Here is a 20713-nt window from a genome sequence, read left to right on the forward strand (position 1 = left end):
GTTCAACCTGCGAGCGCCGGCCCCTGGGCTAGGTCCCACCGGGGCGGAGCCAACGCAAGTCCCGCCCCTTTACCCCAGTGCCAGAGGCGGGCCCAGGTGCACCCAGGGAGGAGGACGGCCGCTCAGGTGCCTGCTCCCTGCGCCTGCGCTCTAACGCGTCCCACCTCGCCAGGTGCGCCCCGCCCCTTCCCTGGCCTTCCACCTTCGGTAGCAGCTTCGAGGCGGCCGCCATTCTCTCTGGCGCCCACGGAGCGTCTTGGGTGTGTGGCAGGGTTCCGAAGGGTGGGGGGAGTCCGGGGCAAGCGAGGAGCGAACTAAAGCATCGTGGGCGCAGGAGGCAGAGTGTCCGCACACCAAAGGACCGAGAAAGGTGCTTCCCGGAGACCTCCTGTGTGGCGAGGGCACGCGCGCACCTGAACGGGACGCGCTCCAGTGCGCGTGCGCGGCAAGGGTCTTCCCGCACCTGATCGCGAGACCCCAACGGCGGGCAGCTCGAGGCCTAGCCTGGGCGGACCGGTGGAGCGCGTCATGGCGCAGCTGTGTGGGCTGAGGCGGTATTGGGCGCTCCTCGCCCTGCTGGCATCGCTGCTCCTCTCCGGGGCTGAGGCGGCCGACGGAGAACGTGGCGTCCACGGTGAGGGCCCGGGCGGGTCTCCTGGGAGCTGTGGCGGGCCGAGAGGCCGAAGGCGGGGTGTTAGGGGCAGGGTCGAGGGGGTAAGTGGGGGTCTGAGGAGGCCCTGGGCAGGGTCTGAGCGAGGAGAATTGGCGGGGGAGGAAGTTGGGGGCGACTTGGTGAAGCTCAGGGTGTGTAGCTAGACTGAACCTTGGGAAAGAGGTTTGGGAGCCCTTGGGAGTGAGGACAGGCGGAGGAGCCCGGGCTGGGAAAAGTTTCCTGTGCATGAGGGAGGAGACTAGCGCTGTTGACCAAGAAGAGTGGCAGTGCCCCTTCCTGTGGCAGGAAGGAGGTGAGGGGCCGAACAGAAGACCAGCCTCTTCCTGGCAGAGAAAAGTTCCAAGAAAGCCCAGGGAGGCCAGCCGCAGCGGGTGGGGCTTGGATTCGGTGACCTGGTGGCCGTTTTAGCCTCAGGAAAGAAGCCCTCACCCCCACCTTTTTGGATATTGGACAGCAGCCTCCTGAGAAACCTTTCTGGTTCAGTTGCAGCAGAATGGCTCCAAGAAAAAGGGTGTTTCTCAGTGATATCCAAAGGAAGGAAAAGAAAGGCAAAAGTGTTGGGGGGAAAAAACTTTGTCGGGGTGCAAGGCGGGGGAGCCTCTTGGTATAAGAAGAATATTGGCATTGAGAAGCTGGGCTTGGATTCCTTGGCCTGGTCCTTGGAGGTTGGTGGAGGGTAAGGCTCAGTTTAAACCTCTAAACTCTATGGAAGTTTGGCCTGAAAGGTCTTTCCGAGCAAGTGTCGGTCTAACCTTACTGCTTCAGGCAGCCACAAGGAGGCTTTGAAAATAGATATCTTGAAAGAAAAATTCGTTGGTTCAGCAAAATTAATTGAGCCCCTGTTATGTGTCAGGGGCGGTGCTGGCAGCAGTGATAGCAGTTGTGACTCAGACAAGCCAGGTCTCTGCACTTAGAGAGCTTATATTCTAGTGGGATAGACAGAGACAGGGAGTAAACATTCAAATAAAGAGCACTCACCACAGTATTAAATTACTAAGACGTAATTGAAGGGGGTGAAGTAGACAAACAGGGATGATGTAAGATGATGGGGGCCACTTTAGCTCTGGTTGTCAGGGGAGGTCTCTGAGGACAGTGACGGCTGAGGTCTAACATGAAGAATGAGCAAGTGGCAGCGACACAGAGGCTTCAGGATCCAATTGGAAGTAGTGGAGTACAAAGGCCTTGAGGCTGGAGCAAGCTTGGTGGTATTGGAGGAAAAGAGATGACAGCGTGACTAGAGCAGGAGTGTGTTGGGCGGGGGAGGTGAGGGATTGGAGGAGGATGCCGAGTGGGGAAAATAGGCAGGAGCCAGGTAGCTTTATAGGCCAGCATTTTGGATGGAAAGAAGGAAAGCAGATGTATGTGCACCAGGTCATCGCCTTTGGTGGCTTCTGAAGACTTAATTTCCCTATGCCTGAGGCAGAGAGGAAAAATTGAGTTGGGGGGTGGCGAGTAGTGTTAAGAGCCAGTGGGGAGACACTTAGCTCCAGGGAATTAGGAATGCAGGTGTTGATCATTCTTGTGGTCTGAACTAGAATTTGTCAGCCCTTCTGGACTTTTTTAGAGGAATTAATTATGTTAGGATATACCTTCCAGTTACCTGGCCTGGGATTTTATCAAAACTGAGTTTGGGGCTAACATCTATTGCTTACTTTGAGCTCTTGTGCATTACTTAATCCTTGAAACAACCTGGCAGTGGTGGTGAAGTTACAGATCTTGCCTAAGGTCACACAATAGTAATTGACAAAGCCAGATGGGGCTGCAGAGGCCTTTTCTGTTTGTTCCCAGTGGCTTCCCCAGCTGTTGCAGCTGGCTGGACCTACTGACCTTTCAGAAGTACTCCTATCTGGCTGGGTGAACTAATGCCCTTGCTTATCGGAAGTTCTATTTGTATGAAAGGTTTCAACAGCTTAATTTGAGGCAGGAGGTAGTTTTTATCCCTCCACCCCTTCTGATTGCTTTGATTTTTCTCAGGAAGCAAGGTCATCCATTAAGAGTGAGGTGTTTCTCCAGCCACACACAGCTGCACAGGTACCTCCAGATGAGTCTGGTGGAGTAGGGGGAAGTGTGTGTAGTGAATGTGTGTAAGGGGGTGATCATAATGATCTGTGTGAAGACATGAGGGGGCTGAGGGGTAGTGGAAAGGTGGTAGGGCCAGTGGATTGTTGGAGTTGAGATTTTGAAGGGACTGAACTAGGAAGCTAGGATACAGTGGGCAGTGAGGGAGATGCATGAAACTGAGGTTCTGAAGAGGCTGCAATTATTGAGACAAGGTCTAGGTGTGACCATGGGAGGGAGCGGCTGCAGGGAGGGCAAGATCACTGAAGGAGAGGAGGTCTAGGAACCAAGAGGCCAGGATGGTTGGAGGATCGCCTATCTGGGTATGGAAATCACCAAGAATGATGCTAGGAGCAGCAGCGGGAGTGACAGTGAGCCAGGAGCTAAAATCATGGAGAAGTGAGAGTAGTGACCTGGATCAGCAGATGACCCACAGGTGGGATACGATTTACTCTGATGATGAGATTCATAACTGGGTGTTGAGGGTGGAGGGAGAATGGTGTAGAAGCAGTGCCCTCTTGGAAGGGCACAAGAGAAGCTATATCTTCAGGGGAGAGCTGGGTTCAGTTAGAGTAAGAAAGTTACAAGAATGTTCAGAGGAGAGATTTTGCTTAAGATAGGCCATGAGGATCAGAGACTCCAGGAGTTGGGGGAAGGGAGATGCTGACAAAACAGGATGTATGGTGATGAAGGGTAACTGGAGTCTGGGGCTGACTTGGTGATAAGCAAGTGATAGGAGAGTCACATGGTCTCGAGACTGACAATGTTGGTGAGGCACTGGGTGGTGGAGGGCAGGTAGGAAGGGGTGTGGGATATAGTGGACATTTGGAGGCTTGGCAGAGTGTCCTGACTCCAGACCTTTGCAGATGGAGGTGGGGGAAAGCTGATACTTCTGTGGGTGTTCAGGTGTTCGTAGCATTCAGGGAGAGTGCCAGTCTGCATGGAAGCACGTAGAGATTATAAACTGGCTGTTCCCAGAAGGCCTCAAACAGGCTTTATGTGACTTGTACAGTTTCTAGGATTGAGAATTTTTTATGAAATATTTTTATTTTTGGCTTTGCCTGAAAAATATGAGGATCTGGCAGTGCCAGTCCAGTGTTCCCACATAGCACCCATGGGGTGGTGCCAAGTACTTCTTTTGGGAAGGACAAAGAAGACTGTCTTTCTCAGCCTGTATTTATTCACTTGGCCTGCCCTGTATCTTCTAAGCATTAGAGTTGTGACTCCCATGTTAAGAGTATGCCCCATTTAGGAAACAAAGGTAGATAAAACATAATAGCTACTTATAAATTGTACAGTGCAGTGAGTGTGTGTATGTGTGTTATTGTTAGGGAACACCCCTTATCAGGTGGCCACAAATGTGCATGATTTTTTAATGTCTTCTCGGGTGATAAGTCCTGGCATTTGGAGTGGCCCCAAATATATAATTTTGATCAATACAAGGGCAGATAATATATTCCTTTTCCGAATAGAACCTCAAAAATTCCTTTTAGGAGTGGTCAGTTAAGTGTAGTTCCTGCTGCCAATAACTTATGCATCAGAACTTGTGTTAATGGTTCCTTGGGCATCAGAACTTGTGTTAATGGTTCCTTCGCTCATAGCCTTTTGTTGATTGTTCTTGGGAATTTCCACTGGAGACAAGTGCGGCAGCATTCATGTGAGAGCCTCCACCACACTTTGAAGTGATCTTCCATGTGCATCAACCTCTTCGATTAATTAGTTTCCCCAGAACTTTGACTGAAAGAGTGAACTTTCCAGTAAATCTCCAAGAAGCATGTTATTAGTCACCACTCCTTTTTCTTCTCACCCCCATGGATAGTTGTAAACTGAGTAGTCAAAGAGAAGATGACAGATAAGAGGGAAAGTGCAGCTGGTGTGGGTGATCAGCTGGGAGTTCTCCAAAGTAGCATCTTGTAGTATTCTTGTCCTTCACAGAAGAGGCATTTGTTTAACTTGCAGGCAAGACAGTTTAGTTCCAGGACAGTTTGAAATATTTATTCAGCACATATTTATTGAACACCTGCCAAGTGCCAGGCACAGTTTTAGGCCCTGGAAACAAAGCACTGAATGAAACAGATGACACCCTCCCGCCCCAATCCATGGCAGTTACATTGTAATGAGAAGAAGATAATACAATAAATAAATGAACAATGAATAGATAATTTGGTGATGAGTACTATAAAGAAAAGTAAGGTGGGGGGAGGGATAAATTAGGAATTTGGGGTTAACAGGTACACACTACTATATATAAAATAAACAAGGACCTACTGTATATCACAGGGAACTATATTCAGTATCTTGTAATCACCTATAACGGAAAAGAATAAAAACAAAGAATATATACACAACCGAATCACTTTGCAGTACACCTGAAACTAACACAATATTGTGAAACAACTATACTCCAATAAAAAAATTTTTAATTCAAAAAAGAATACCATAAATTTTACTAAAGAATATGACGGGTAAAATTTACAAAAGATATATATATATATATATATATATATATATAAAACTGAATCACTTTGTTGTATACCTGAAACATTGTAGATCAACTATACTTCAATTTAAAAAAAAGAAAAAAGTAAGGTAAGGTTTGGTGTGCTTAGTACTAAAAACATGGCCTTTGAGGCTCAAATGGTGACTATACCTAAAGAACATTGAGGGGCTTTCCTTTAGGTCCACTGAGGGAAAGTGGACCCTTGCCACCAGAAACATTCCTTTGCCCTGGTCAGTATTTGAGAAGTCAGCCTGTAATAGAGAAAGCCAGCCCCAAACCTGTTTCTCATTTTACCTATCCCCGGAGTCATTTGCAACATTCAGGCTTGTTTTCAGGTAGTCGGCCAGGCAGCCAAACCTCTGTTTGCCATGTCCTGAGACTGGCAGGCCAAATAAGGGATGAGGTAGCTTGTGATTCATGTGAGGCAGGAGAGAACCCTGAAGGGATCACACTGAAATGACTTACCCCAAGGAGGCCTTGGTGGCCCATTGGTCACATGACTGATGAGGAATTTGCAAATGACCCCAGAAGCATTAGTGTATGGATTATGGATGTCCTTGTGTGATCCTGGTCACAAATGTCATTTCACTTGTTTCTGACAAGACCTTTTTGAAAACTTACGAAGGAGTGCTGGAACTTGGATGCTGAGGCCCATGAACTTTGGAGTTAGTTACTTTGAAGTTTATTTGAAGCACATTTTTCATTATTGGAAAGCCATTTTAGAAATGAGGGCAAGTGTTTGAGATGGATCTCACCAATGGGGTCCAGGGTCCCTGGCTTCAGAAGCCCCGTAATCTGAAGTTCCTGAGTTCATATGTGGTACTTTGTCCGTGTTTATTCCAGGGTCAGTCATTTAGAGTCTAGGGCATGTTCGGGGTGGAGGTGGGGATGAAATAATATTAGATATTATAATAGTTTTTGACCTTTCAAAGGGCTACATAGATAGATATATGTCTGTGGTATTGAAATTTAGTGTGGTGCTTAGGAAAAACATGTCTACAAAGGCTCCTGGGGTGGGATGATAATGGAAAAAAAGGTTGAGAAACATTGCTCTAGGTAGAGGGTCTGTTAGCTGTAATCTGTTTCTGAAAATGGTCCATGTTTCAAAAAAGGTTAAGAACCCCTGAATGTGAATTAACACATGCAAGACTTTGAAATTACTGTTTCCTTACAGTTTTTTTTTTTTTTTAACATTTAGGACCTTTTTCTAAAATTTGTGGGTTTTTTTTGGCTGCGTTGGGTCTTTGTTGCTGCCCGCGGGCTTTCTCTAGTTGCGATGAGCGGGCTTCTCATTGTGGTGGCTTCTCTTGTTGCGCAACACGGGCTCTAGGCGCACGGGCTTCGGTAGTTGTGGTACACGGGCTCAGTAGTTGTACCTCACAGGCTTTAGAGCACAGGCTCAGTAGTTGTGGCGCACGGGCTTAGTTGCTCCACGGCATGTGGGATCTTCCCGGACCAGGGCTTGAACCCGTGCCCCTGCACTGGCAAGTGGATTCCTAACCACTGCACCACCAGGGAAGCCCTTCCTTACAAATTATTCAGATGGAACACTGTGATTCTAGTTATGAATTTAGGTAAGGGTAGAATTTATAGTCCTGCTTGAGTGATGAGTATGAGGTGACAGCAAAAAAGGTTAAGAACCCCTGAATGTGAATTAACACATGCAAGACTTTGAAATTACTGTTTCCTTACAGTTTTTTTTTTTTTTTATCATTTAGGACCTTTTTCTAAAATTTGTGGGTTTTTTTTGGCTGCGTTGGGTCTTTGTTGCTGCCCGCGGGCTTTCTCTAGTTGCGATGAGCGGGCTTCTCATTGTGGTGGCTTCTCTTGTTGCGCAACACGGGCTCTAGGCGCACGGGCTTCGGTAGTTGTGGTACACGGGCTCAGTAGTTGTACCTCACAGGCTTTAGAGCACAGGCTCAGTAGTTGTGGCGCACGGGCTTAGTTGCTCCACGGCATGTGGGATCTTCCCGGACCAGGGCTTGAACCCGTGCCCCTGCACTGGCAAGTGGATTCCTAACCACTGCACCACCAGGGAAGCCCTTCCTTACAAATTATTCAGATGGAACACTGTGATTCTAGTTATGAATTTAGGTAAGGGTAGAATTTATAGTCCTGCTTGAGTGATGAGTATGAGGTGACAGTAGGTAGGAGTGGTGGTTTGCATTGTGCTGATAGTTTATGGAATGTGAACCTTTATATCTAAAATGCCAAGATTACATATCTAAAACAACAAGATTTTATGAGCCTTATAATTTACGTTGGATTTGTCATTGTAAATGTTCTTCCCTCATAAATACCTAGGGGTTATTTTAAAGTTTCTGAATTACTTATCCTAATAATGACAACTTCCAGGCACCCGAACCTAGAGGACGTGGGTAGTTAGTAGCTTTCTGTACTAGAAACAGAAACCCTCAAGTATGTAGAACCTATGCAACTAACCAAAATAGCTGGATTTATAGATCACCTTGAAATAAGACTGATTGTAAAATAAATGTCCGTAGAATTAAAGCAGCCTTGAATATCTGCCTTCCTGGTATTCAGTACCTCTTCACTCACACAGAACTTTAATATTCTCTCATTCCTCGATGAAAAGATAACTTGAAGTCCAAATGGGTAACCAAGGCATAATTTTTGTTATTTTCTTGTCTCTGACCTCTTAATCTCCTGGTACTGTAGTGTTGCAGGACTTTGATCTGTGTGATAGTCTGCCATTGTCTTACTGTAGGTGAAGATAAGGAATTTTGTGTCTTCAGGCCTGGCGGGTGGTTGCACAGCAGAAAAACAAAGGGAAGGAGTGATGGTTGAGCTGGTTTGATCAACTCACTGACTTGAGTTTGTACTTTGGTTTTCCATATCCCTTCTATCCTGTCAGTCACCGCATTCAGTTGGACTTACTAGTGAAATGTGTCATCCTTCTCTTTATCTCCATTCCCACTGTTCCTGCAGTAGTCTGGTCTTCATAAAAGTATAATATCTACTACTTATTCAAAGCTTTGTGCCAAATGTTTTAAGCTCTTATAGTGGAGTAAAAAACGCCTTTAATTTTCACAACACTCTTAATGATCGGTCCCTGTGTCAAAGAAGTCCCTTCCATTTGAATTTTTTTTAAGAAATGCATCTGCAAGTCCACAGAATTTAACTCAATGGGACCTATGGAGGGAAAGCCCGCTGAATCTCCCCACTTTATTACTCACCAGTGAATTAAAATCACATTGAGCGAATGCCCTTTCCCAGACAGGCCATGGTCAAGATAGCCTCAAGATTAATAAATGGTGCGTTCCACAGCAGGAAACAAAAGTCTTGGTGTCACAAAATGGGACTTACTGCTAACAAACTTGTCAAAAAACATTTTTATACTAAGTAGATCCAGAATGGGTACAAATCACACAGAGAGGCCTTCACTTCAACTTGGGCTGAGTTGTATTTATAATGTCCTCAAGTTAGTTCTCTTGCTAACATTCTCAGCTTTCACCGTAACCTGAAGGAATTGTAAAGAGGAAACTCTCCTCTTTACTACAGAGAATATTTCTGATACAAGATGTTTGGGATTTTCCACATCAAGCAGTTCTCAGCAGACACGGATTGGGTGTTTGGCAATTTAACTCAATTCTGAAACCGCAGGGAGTGAGCATAGATCCTGTAGGTTAAGGGCTCAGTCTCACAGGACTCCCTCTCCCCCCTTCAAATACCAGTCAAAGTCTGAGGTTGTCCCCTGTCATTTTGACCAGCCTCCTATAAATCAAGGGTTGCCATGACCCCCTCGGATCCAATTTGCTAGAGTGGCTCACAGAACAAAGGGTAACACGTTTACCAGTTTATTATAAAGGATACAAATGAACAGCTAAGTGAAGACAGAGGTCTGGAAGGGTCCTCAGTGTAGGAGCTTCTGTCCTTGTGGAATTTGGGGTGAGCCACCCTTTTGGAATGTGGATGTGTTCACCAACACAGAGGCTCTCCTAACCCCTTCAGTTGGGGTATTTTATGGAAGCTTCATCACATAGGCATGATTGATTGTTAACTCAATATTCCACCCCTCTCCCCTCCCCGGAGAACAGGGGGTGGGGCTGAAAGTTCCAACCCTTTAATCTTGCCTTGGTTTTTCTGGCAACCAGCCCCCATCCTTTTTTTTTGGCTGGGCCGCAAGACTTGCGGGATCTTAGTTCCCTAACCAGGGATTGAACCCGGGCCCTCTGCAGTTAAAGCGAGGAGTCCTAACTGCTGGACCGCCAGGGAATTCCCCCAGCCCCCATCCTGAAGCTTTCTAGGGCTCCCCCAGCCACTATCATCTCATTGGCATACAAAAAGACAATCGTACTACTCCAAAGATTGCCAGGGTTTTAGTTCTTGTGTCAGAAATGTGGGTCAAAGAACAAATATTAGAATAGAACATGCTCCAGCTCTCAGGAAATTACAAGGGTTTTAGGAGCTCTGTATCAGGAAGGGCAGGTGGGGAGAGACCAAATACATATTTCTAATTATGTCACAGATATGATAGGTCTGTAATCAGAGCTTTGCCTTATCTTCCTAAGCCTCCCAAGAGTCTGATTTAGATACTCTAAGCCTCTAAAATCTGCACTTTTTTTTGATTAGCCAGGCCTAAATCAGAGAATATGGGGCTTGCCAAATTGAAGAATACTGGGTTTATACATTTTCCAGCTTTATTGAGAGGTTTATACATTTTTGTTGCATGTATTATTGTTCCCTTATTATGAATGAGGAAATGGGTGTGCAGGGAGGTTAGGAAAGCTGCCTCCCACCCCCCACCCCAAAACAGTGGGCTAGTAAGAGGCAGCCAGGAATTCCTGCACACACTGGTCCTTTACCAGAACAGCTTCCTACAGGCCCTGACCTCTCATCTGTCCTACACACGTTTGCCGAGTGACTCTTCCTTATTGTGTCACTTCCCTATACCAGAGCCTTTGCTCATTTCCTTTGTACCTTGTGTGGCTTACAAGCCCTTTGAATTTAGGGTGTGACTGTAATATTTTACCTTGTGTGATTTTCTTTTTCTTCTTCTATCCAAGTCAGTCTTGTGGCTCTAACTTAATTGTAAACCCCTGGAGGTCAAGGACTACATTCCCAGTGGGTGCCTTCTATGTAGGATGGCTACTCAGCTCAGTTTACCTTAGAGGGTTCCAATTTATGCCACTGTGTTTCCCACGGTAACTATTAAGAATACCCCTTTTCACTCTGAAAAGTTTCTTGATCTGGAGGATAAATTATATGATCGCCATATTTACATATATTAGCTATTCACCAAACACTTGTTGCTTACTACTGTTCAAGATACTAGGGAATTTAGTACACTCAGTTTTATTTACTATGAAAAATTTAACTGAAAAACTTAAGCAAACAAAAGGGATGACTATGATCCACTCTCCAGATAAAACCCTTAAAGAAAATAAAAGTAATGCATTCACAGAGTTAGAATACTCAAATTGTATGAAAAGATGCAGATGGAAAAGAAAAACTGGAAAAACTTCTCCCTCCTTTAGTCTCTTTCCCTAAAGGTAGATTCATATCTAAATTAAAAATTTAAAAAGGAATCATAATATGTAAACCATTCTTTTGCTTTTTTTCTCTCAGACACTTTTCTATACCAGCACATACGTAGTTGTCTATTTTAAACAGCTCTGAGTATTCAATTATGCGGATGTCTCACAAGTTATTTCACTAGCACGAACAGGGTGTTCTGGTGGTGAATTTTCAGCTGTTGTAGGTCTGTGCGCACCAAGCCCTTTGTGGATGTGGTAATAGTTGCCCCTGTTCTTTGAAACTCTTGAATTAATTGATTCTTCCTTGTTTGCTTTTTGATACTGAGGAGTGAACTGTATTCTCTTCTATTTTTTTGTATAAAATAGTATTTTCAGATGTCTGAGGCTTATTGTAGCAAATCATTTCCCTTTGGCCATTATCCTTAGAATTCTAAGTGGCTTTAATGAAAAGAGTAGAGCTGTTTTTAGTGATGGAAGGGTGTGCTGCAGCATTTTTGGCAAAGGATTAACCTGAGGAAGGCGTGGTCAGTGTTGTCATAGAAATGTGAGCCCTAGGAAGTCTATGTGATAGCATCTGACCACACCTGTAGGACGTGCTGAGTTCTGTGACATGACAGGGGGTGGGGGGTGTGGAAAATCTGAGCAGGGTGTTTTTAGCAACAGTCTCTAAAGAAGTGATTGGCAGACTGCAGCTTGTAGTCACTGCCTACATATGGCCTACACGCCAAGTATGGCTTTTGCATTTTTTTAATAGTTGAAAAAAATCAAAAGAATATATTAAGGCGTAAAAATTATATGAAATAAATTTTTATTGGATTGAGAGCCATGGTTGTTCATTTACATATTGCCTTAGGCTGCTTTCATGCTACCATGACAGAGTTGAATAGTTAGGCCAGGTGACCCCATGAAGCTTGAAAGAAAGGCAGTCCTTGCTTTGCACAGTTTTCAACATGCACAGATTTCAGTTACTACAATATATTAACTGTGAGTACCTGGGTACAGAACAAGTTTCAGCTACTAGCTCTTCAGTCACAAATCATTGTGTAAATTACACATATGCATAGTGATTGGTCACTGCACATCTGTTACTCAGTTCATACACAGCAAAGCATGTAGTTGTGTTGCTTCCTTGTTTCCCAGTATATGTGACAGTTTACAAAAATGGTTAATCACTAGAGGAAGTTGGCCAAAAAAACACCAAAGTGTAGCAAAGAGGAAAAAGTGATAACGCTGGAAGTGAAATTCCAATTGAACATAAATGGAGTGATAGAAGAATGAGTTAACTGTGGGAATGTTGACACTGCTTGCCATTTGAGACCGGATATGCAGCCAGAGGACCTTATCGACAGAAATGAGGAAAGTAGTTGTGACAAAAAAAGGATGATCCAGTGGAAGTAATGCTGGCAGAAACTTCCGCGAAAAGTCAAGCAACTCTCAGCAATTTTGTGTCATTGAAAGAGCAAAGGATAAAATGTTGGAAACTTATCCAAACCTAGAAAGAGGTGTGACACTTCACTAAGGCGAACTGAAAAGATGCTTGCTCTGTATCATGAGTTATATGAGTAAAGACCTTCACAAGCACTGTTCAGAATACTCTTGGTGACTTACTTATTTTCAAAGAAGATTAAACACTTCGATTCTCAAGTTTCTTTCTTTCTTTCTTTATTTTTGGCTGTGTTGGGTCTGTTGCTGCGCACAGGCTTTCTCTAGTTGCGGTGAGTGGGGGCAACTCTTTGTTGCAGTGCGCGGGCTTCTCATTGCAGTGGCTTCTCTTGTTGCGGAGCACGGGCTCTAGGTGTGCGGGCTTCAGTAGTTGTGGCGCACAGTTGCTCCATGGCATGTGGGATCTTCCCGGACCAGGGATCGAACCCGTGTCCCCTGCATTAGCAGGTGGATTCTTAACCACTGTGCCACCAAGGAAGCCCCAATTCTGAAGTTTCTAATGTTTTAACTTATAGTGTACTAAATAAATATTCATTTTATTTTATTTTATTTTTATTATTCTATACATTTATTGCCCACAGTTTTTTGTTTTAAAGGTCACGGAACAATCATAATTGTTCCCATTGCTCTGCATGATTTCACACTCTTCTGCCTGTATTTACTATTTGGCCCATCATAAAAAAAAGTTTACTGACCTTCGCTCTAGAGAAAACAGATGGGGGGAGGAGAAGGACCATTTCATGAATGGCTCCAAGCTTGTGAGGTGATCCAGGGCTTTCTTATTAGTATACAGTGAGGCAAGAAGTTGGTGTTCTTCAGTTTGTAGCATCCACGGGAGTAAAAAAGTGTATCAAGGGACTTCCCTGGTGGAGCGGTGGTTAAGAATCCCCCTGCCAATGCAGGGGACACGGGTTTGATCCCTGGTCCGGGAAGATCTCACATGCTCCGGAGCAACTAAGCCTGTGCACCACAACTACTGAGCCTGTGCTCTAGAGCCCGCGAGCCACAGCTACTGAAGCCCGCGCACCTTAGGGCCCGAGCTCCGCAGCAAGAGAAGCCACCGCAATGAGAAGCACGCACGCTGCAATGAAGAGTAGCCCCTGCTCGCCTCAACTAGAGAATGCCTGCGCGCAGCAATGAAGACCCAACGCAGCCAAAAATAAATAAATAAATTAAAAAATTTTTTAAAACGCTCAAGCGACTTCAGAACCAGAGAAACCTGTTTTCTATGACAAAGACCAGTCTGTTTGGCAATTTTGTGATAGCCAGTGTTCAAAATGCCTGCCAGGGTTTTGTAATTTAGCTTCATATGTCAGATAATGTGTGATTTTAACCATTTTTAATACTTTTCCAAGAGAATGTTACTGTTTCCTAAAGGCAGGAATTCCATTTTTCCATATTCTGAAGCAAGTGTATCCAAATTTGGTACCCTTCAGCTTTTCCCTGTTTTTCTTATTCTGTTTTGAAAACTTACAGAACATATTTAATTTTGCACTAGCATTTGTGAGCACAGAAATAGAACTTGAAACATATTTTTCATGATTGTTTTCCAAAACTATTCTGAGACCAGTATATCATTTTGTCATCTCTTAATAAGAACAGTTATTTATTAAGGAATAACTTCCTGAAAATTGTCCAACCATGGCCCCCTCAGCCTTGGCCAGTTCTTTGGTATGGTGCTATCTATGACCCTGTCATTGAGTGTCACCATAAACAGGCCTAGCAGAGGGCCTGGCCTTGGGGAGCCCTACAGTTGTGATGAAGCCTTGAGGAATGTTTTTGGCTTCTAGGCAACTTCAGTTTCATGTTTTTCCCACTGCCTGTCACTATAGTGGTTTTTTCTTTCTTTCCATCTAAGGGGTCGTTGTTTGTGCCTGCGCTCTCTGATCAGACCAATTTGAATTCATATCCAGCTCTGCTGCTTGCTTAGCTTAACCTACCCAAAGCCGCAGTGTTCTGCTTTGTAAAGGGCAGGGGTGGGGGTGTTACTGCATGAGTCACAGTTTTATTGTGACTATTAGAAATCGTGCATAGAATGTGCCCGGCATCAAGCTTAGTGAAGGCAGTGAAACGGGGTGTCAAGAAATAAGTCATGCTCTGCATTTTGGTTCATTTTGATTTTAAGCTGGGTCTACCAAAGTATAGTATTTTGACTTTTTTGAAGTTTTTTTTAAGGAAGGTGATAAGTCATGGAAGTCATCTTACATACTAAAGTATTTCTGGCTTTTTGTACAAGGTTTTTGGAGAACAACAAAAGAGAAAATGCACTGATGTTATTTGGAGTGAGGTGAAGAACATGTGGCCTGTGTTTCCTAAAGGAACATTCTCTCCTTTGAAACAAACCGAGCAAGCAAACAAAAACAAAATCCTTTTTCATGAGATTACTTCCTTAAGCCTAGAGAGTAAAAATGTATGTGATGGAAGCTTAAAAGCAGTTTAGTTAGTAAAAGCGTGTGACAAAATGAGACTTTTCTCCATTTAACAAGGATCCTCCATACTCAGAGAAGGGACTCTGTCTTGACACAGTAAGTGTGTGGTTAATTTTCATCTTAATTGAACCTAGCTTTGGCCAACTAATCTGCTCCTTAGAGCTCTTTTACTCTAATCAAATTTATTTTAAAAAGAGATCAGCTTTTACCCCAATTAAAAAAAAATAAAAACAAAAGAAAGAGATTAGCTTCTCTTTTTATTATAGGAATTTTCCAATGTACACAAAGGAGTGAAAACAGTTTTATGAGTGCCCATAGACCATCACTCAGCTTCAACAATTGTCAGCATTCTGTCTTTTCAGATATACTGTGTTTTTAGTCCAGGTTCTCTCCTAATAAAGAGACATTTCTAAATTCTCCTGGGACAAAAATGAAGTCACCCCCATCCCCTCCTACCCTACCCAAGGAACCTGAAAATAAGGCTGCTTCTGAAACTTAAACTATGAGATCAATGTGTGATCATTGACAGCAGATATCAGCAGCCATCTGAGACAGAATAGCCTCTCAGGCCCACAAAATTTGTAATGAAGGAACCATCACATCTACAGAAAGAATGGTGCAGTCAGGAAGAGGCATTGGTCAGTGGTGGAAGTCAGAAAAGTAAGTGTTCCAGAGGCAGACCTTGACTGTGCTCTCTTGACCTAAGTGCTTCCTGAGCTGTCTGCTGCAAGCCTCTAGTCTGCCTGGTAGATCCCAGTAGAGAGTAAGTTCACAGGAATCCTACGGAAAACTTCCTTATTGTGACTCCAAGTCACCTGCTCCATTTCAGCTTGCTATCCGAGGTGGTATGTTGGTACACATCCACCCCGCTGGACGGTTATTTTCTCAGTATCCTGTGCGCTTTGTTAGCAAGATCAGCATCCCTGTGCCTCATCAGCTCTGGGGCACTAAGAGTGCCTGTCTGAGCCTACAAAGATGAGGGCCAGATTCTGTGCAGTGTTTACTTCACCAAGGTAACTGCTCTCCATCCCTAGATAAGCTTTTCCCTCTTCCTCTTTATGCACCCTCAGGCTTCTATACCTGCACAGAATGTATCTGGCACCCTTGCTTATGAAAAGCCACCAAATTCTCACCCTTTATACTGTGTTCGCCCTGCTGCATTCTCTGCTGTGGTGTCTGGCAGTTCCCGCCTGGCTGGCTTGAGCTTTGTTTGGCCCCTCTCAGGTGTTTGTTTCAATTGAGACATAATTCACATTCCGTACATTTGACCCATTTAAAGTGTACAGTTCCTCCCTCAGGGTTTTTGTTTAAAAGATTGTACCTGAAGCTGCTCAGGAAGCAAGGACACAAAGCAGTCAGTGATCCCCCGGGCTCTCAACTTGGCAGGGCATTGGATAGGCTGTTGCCAAACCTCGGCAGCAGTGGGGTGCTCTCGCCTTGATGTTGTTTTCAGTTTTGGATCATAAGTGGATCCTGTGGGTCCTCTCCATCTTGTCTTGTTTTTAGCAGTGCTGCCTCTGGCATTTGATAGCCGTGTGGATTGGGCAGAAATATATACCAAAGAACTCCTCTCCTTCCGTGTCTTCCCTGGGCCTTGTTGATTGCGTTTGTTTTGTGACCTTTGCACATTGTCAAAAGTACCTGTTCCAGGTGCACACCTAGCTGGTTCTGGTTGATGTGTTATATGGACAAAAGGTGCCTGGGCCTATTTCTTTTAAAAACTGATTTAATAAAGTACTTACATACCATAAAATCACTTGTTTTAAGTATACAACCCAATGACTTTTGGTACATTTACAGAATTGTACAACCATCCCCCCAATCCAATTTTAGAACATTTCCATCAGCCCCAAAAGATCCATCCCTGTGCCCATTTGCAGTCACTCTCTGCTCCACACCTCCAACACCAGGCAAACACTTCCTGTCTCTATTGATTTGCCTTTTCTGAACATATCATATGATTCCATTCATATGAAGTATCCAGATAAGGTACTTTTTTTTTTTTTTTTTTTTGGTTGCGCTGGGTCTTAGTTGAGGCTCATGGACTCCTTAGTTGCGGCAGGTGGGCTCCTTAGTTGTGGCATGCAAACTCTTAGTTGAGGCATGCATGTGGGATCTAGTCGAATCGGGGCCCCCTGCATGGGGAGCGCGGAGTCTTATCCACTGCGCCACCAGGGAGGTCCCCAGATAAGGTACTTTCTAACTGGTGATTCCATTGATGGTTGCTTGCAAATTAACAGCATTTTTTTTACTTCAGAGTATGCTTTTTCTGCTGTACTAGTTACCTGTGATTTATTGGTGTGTGTGTGAGTTTCTTGGGGTGTTTGTTTTGCATAGTACCAACCTTTTTTGTCCATAGATAGATGTTTTGTGGAACATTTGGTTTCTTGTCCATCGTTGTGATGTATTTTGGGAGACGCAAGAGAAGCACAAATCCTGCCCTCTGTGCTTTCGAAAGGCATCCCCTAGTTGGTGAGGTAAAGCTAGCAAACATGAAAACAACTAGGGAGGAGTAAATGACAGCATATAACCAAGTTTTGGGCCCTGGGATGTTTTTATTTGAGATGTTTATGAAGCACCCTGTGCTAGGCCCAGGGCAGGGTGGAATGCCCTTATGCCAGAAGGCAGAGATGTAGGAGGCCAGGGTGTAGGGAGAGGTGATGTGGACTCGTGATCCCAGGAGGGGGTGATATGGTGGTGCAGAGCACACGTTGAATCACATGGTCAGGTTACTCCCTTTCCAAGTTGCTTTCAATCCTCCTGATTCCTCCCGGAGAAAGTCTCATTCTAGTGCAGGTGATACCTCCAGCACTTGTTTATCTGTCCCTTTTTAAGAGAGAGCAGATTTCTAGGCCTTCTGCAGGCAGATGTATCTGGTTGCAATTATAACATTTTTCTGTTTTCCTTGTACTAGAGTGTGGCCAGATTTTAGGACACCTTGTAACCCAGGCCCATCTTGGTGTGCTCAGATAGGGGAGCCATCATAAGCGCTGAAGCAGAGGAGTGACCCGAGTTATCTCTGGAAGGTTGGCAGTTGGGGGAACTAACATTAGGGAGCTTCTTTCTGAGGCTCTTTTGGTAATTTGACTATGAAGTGGCCTATCCTGGTAGAGAGTAGACAGGAAAAGTTAGGAAAGGTCCTTCTGTGGGGCGCTAAGGGCACCAGGCCGTGCGTTTCCTTCCTGACCGTGCATTGCCAGCTCTGGGCTTTCTTTTTTTTTTTTTTTTTTTTTAATTAATTAATTAATTAATTTTTGGTTGCTTTGGGTCTTCGTTGGTGCATGCAGGCTTTCTCTAGTTGCAGCGAGCGGGGGCTACTCTTTGTTGTGGTGCACGGGCTTCTCATTGTGCTGGCTTCTCTTTGTTGTGGATCACGGGCTCTAGGTGCGTCGGCTTCAGTAGTTGTGGCTCGTGGGCTGTAGAGCACAGGCTCAGTAGTTGTGGTGCACAGGCTTAGTTGCTCTGTGGCATGTGAGATCTTCCCAGACCAGGGCTCGAACCCATGTCCCCTGCATTGGCAGGTAGATCCTTAACCACTGAGCCACCAGGGAAGTCCCAGCTCTGGCCTTTCAGTGCTAAGCTCCCCTTGGCCCAGTGAGACGGGCACATATCCAGAAGGATCCTGCAGTCTGGTTTCTTGCCTTTGAAAGTCCTTCTTCTATACTGGATGTGTGTGTGTGTTTGATAATGGGGGCAGGGACAAAATCAACACGCAACTGAAATTCAGTTCAGTCTGGTGGGTTGGTGTCTTTGTCGTTAGATGATGCCTTCCTATACAAAGAAGGAATCACTAGGTAGGCCCGATGGCGACACTTCAGAAACAGCTCACAGAGGAACTTTGCTGAAACTTAAGACTCTGGTTCTCTTCTTGGGGCTCTGGAAAGCTGTGGGCCTTCTCCTGCAGGTCTGTGCATGTTCTGTCTTGCCAGAATTGCCCTGCCAAGCTAACTGGTCTCTGGTTGGTTGTGTTTTAGATTTTTGCCGAGTTTTGAAGAGTGTGGGAAAATGCCGGGCCTCCATCCCTAAGTGGTGGTACAATGTCACTGATGGATCCTGCCAGCAGTTTGTGTATGGAGGCTGTGGAGGGAATGACAATAATTACATGACCAAGGAGGAGTGTCTTGCAAAGTGTGCTGGTGTTACAGGTAAGACAGTGCTATTGGGGAAGTTTTATTATCTAGAGACACTTTATTAATTGGGATGTAGCTGCCTTTTGCTGTTTGCTAGTTCTTCACTGCTGAAACTGGGAGACGTTTCTAAAAGCAGAAGAAACAGGCACAGTGTGAAGGTCGCCCACACGGTGGTTTCACAGCGGTACCCTCCATCCTCTTCCCAGAAAGGGGAGAGTAGGCCACAGACTGGAGCCAGGGGAGGGGTGACATGACTGCGTCTTCTCCCCAACTTCCCTTCTCCCACTACTGAGAGCAGATCCCACGCCAGCCCTGGTATGAGCAGAGTCCTACAGGTCTACCCAGACGGGCTGCCCCCCTTGCTTCCTGGGTATTTGGGTTATTTTTACCTTTGGGACAAATGACTTGAGAAGCTCACCCAGCCAGCCAAGTTATGAATCAAGTTAAAACTAGAACATATTTCTGGAATGCATCCTTCTCTCAGCCTTCGTGAGGGATTCTGTGGAATCAAGATAATGTTGACCCTGAGAGCCTTCCAGTGTAAATAAAAACCTAAAGCCCCACAACAGTGTGCACTGGCTCTGAACGGAGCCTCGAGGGACTCCTTGAGACCTGATGGCAGTGCGATATTGGCCCTCTGGGGCCTGATCCTTCCTAGGTGTTCCAGAGACCCGAGGATTAGGCCAGCCAAACTGTCAAAGATTTTCATTGGCAATTTCCTCAACATTGTTATGGGACTTCTTGCATCCTTTCCTGACAGCTTGGTGTCAGTGTTTGGACTCTGGATTATGATTCTGTGTCAGAATGTGCTGGTGCCCTCAGTGCTCACCACACTGGCTGTAATCTCTCTTGGCTTTGAACTCTGCATTCAGAAATCAGATAAGCTTATTAAAGTTGTGTGTAAAGAGAGGAAGACAACAGTGGTCTTGGCTGCGAACTGAGGTTTAAAACATAATGCGCAGACACACAAGCCCAGCAGTGACTGAGTGCCTTGAGGAACATTTTACTGATCTTTGTGTGCCCAGTGCCCAGCAGGCGCTCAACAAGTGTTTGGAGAGCCGAGATGGCTGGTATTATTTTTGGATCGTACAGATGAGTTCCTCATTTTTGGGGCGGGGGTCGGGGGGCAACTGGCAACCTTACCAGATGGTGATGGAGAAAAATACCATTTATTTTGTGTCGTTTTCCACCATCAGCTGTGATCAGTGTCAGGGAAGGAATTAAGGGGAAATGTTTTTTGCTACCTTTTCTGTCCTTTTCCGATCAAGAGTTGACAGTGGCAAATGTACATGCCGTTCTGGTTACTCCTTGGTTTCTTAGGGGTAAAGTTAAGTTTTAAGAACACAAGCAGTGGACAGTGGGCATTAAGGTGGGATGTCTCTGCAAGGAGCCACAGGGTGTGGTGTTTTGCTGGGAGAAGACAGACAGCTATCTTCCTGGAGATCAAGGCAGAGTCTGGCCCCAGCCTTGAGGTCCCGGAAAGCTCATTTGCTGGCACCCGAGCGTGGCTGCACTGCACAGCTCCTGAGGCCTTCTCTTTGCCAGCATATTTTCTCCCAGGCAGGCAAGCTCTGTGGGGAGCCAAATGATAATGAGAATGCCAGTTAATTAATTAATTAATTAATTAATTATAATGAGAACCAGAACCACCAAAGGGACCAGACACTTCTGTCCCTGTGCCTGCACCCTTAGTCCGTGTAGGCAAACCTCTCAGCGAAATTCCCAGAACATTGCTTGATGAGGGGAGAGGCAGAAGTGGGGCAGCTGGTTTGTGATGGGAATGTGTAATGGCATCAGGTTAGGCCAGCCCCACGCCTCTGCACAAGGGAGGGTTCCTCCGTCCTGGACCCTGCCAGCGCTCCCTTTTTTGCACTTCCACCCACCCTCTTAGCTTTGTGTGTGTGCAAGATAAAATATACATAACGTAGGGCTTCCCTGGTGGCACAGTGGTTGAGAGTCCGCCTGCCGATGCAGGGGACATG

At 45.2% G+C, this 20713-nt stretch overlaps 1 protein-coding gene across 2 annotated transcripts in view; it reads left to right on the forward strand.

Moving 5' to 3' along the window:
* The first annotated feature begins 201 nt into the window (after positions 1-201).
* SPINT2 (serine peptidase inhibitor, Kunitz type 2) overlaps positions 202-20713 on the forward strand; it is a 26886-nt gene continuing 6374 nt past the window's right edge. For both annotated transcript variants that reach the window (XM_007129914.4, XM_007129915.4), the window contains exons 1-2: positions 202-634; positions 18576-18746. In XM_007129914.4, the coding sequence (XP_007129976.1) occupies positions 529-634; positions 18576-18746 (277 nt within the window). In that variant the 5' untranslated portion in view covers positions 202-528. The remainder of the gene's footprint in view (positions 635-18575; positions 18747-20713) is intronic.

The sequence above is a fragment of the Physeter macrocephalus genome, chromosome 17, assembly GCF_002837175.3.
Source record: "Physeter macrocephalus isolate SW-GA chromosome 17, ASM283717v5, whole genome shotgun sequence".
Classification (NCBI taxonomy): Eukaryota; Metazoa; Chordata; class Mammalia; order Artiodactyla; family Physeteridae; genus Physeter; species Physeter macrocephalus.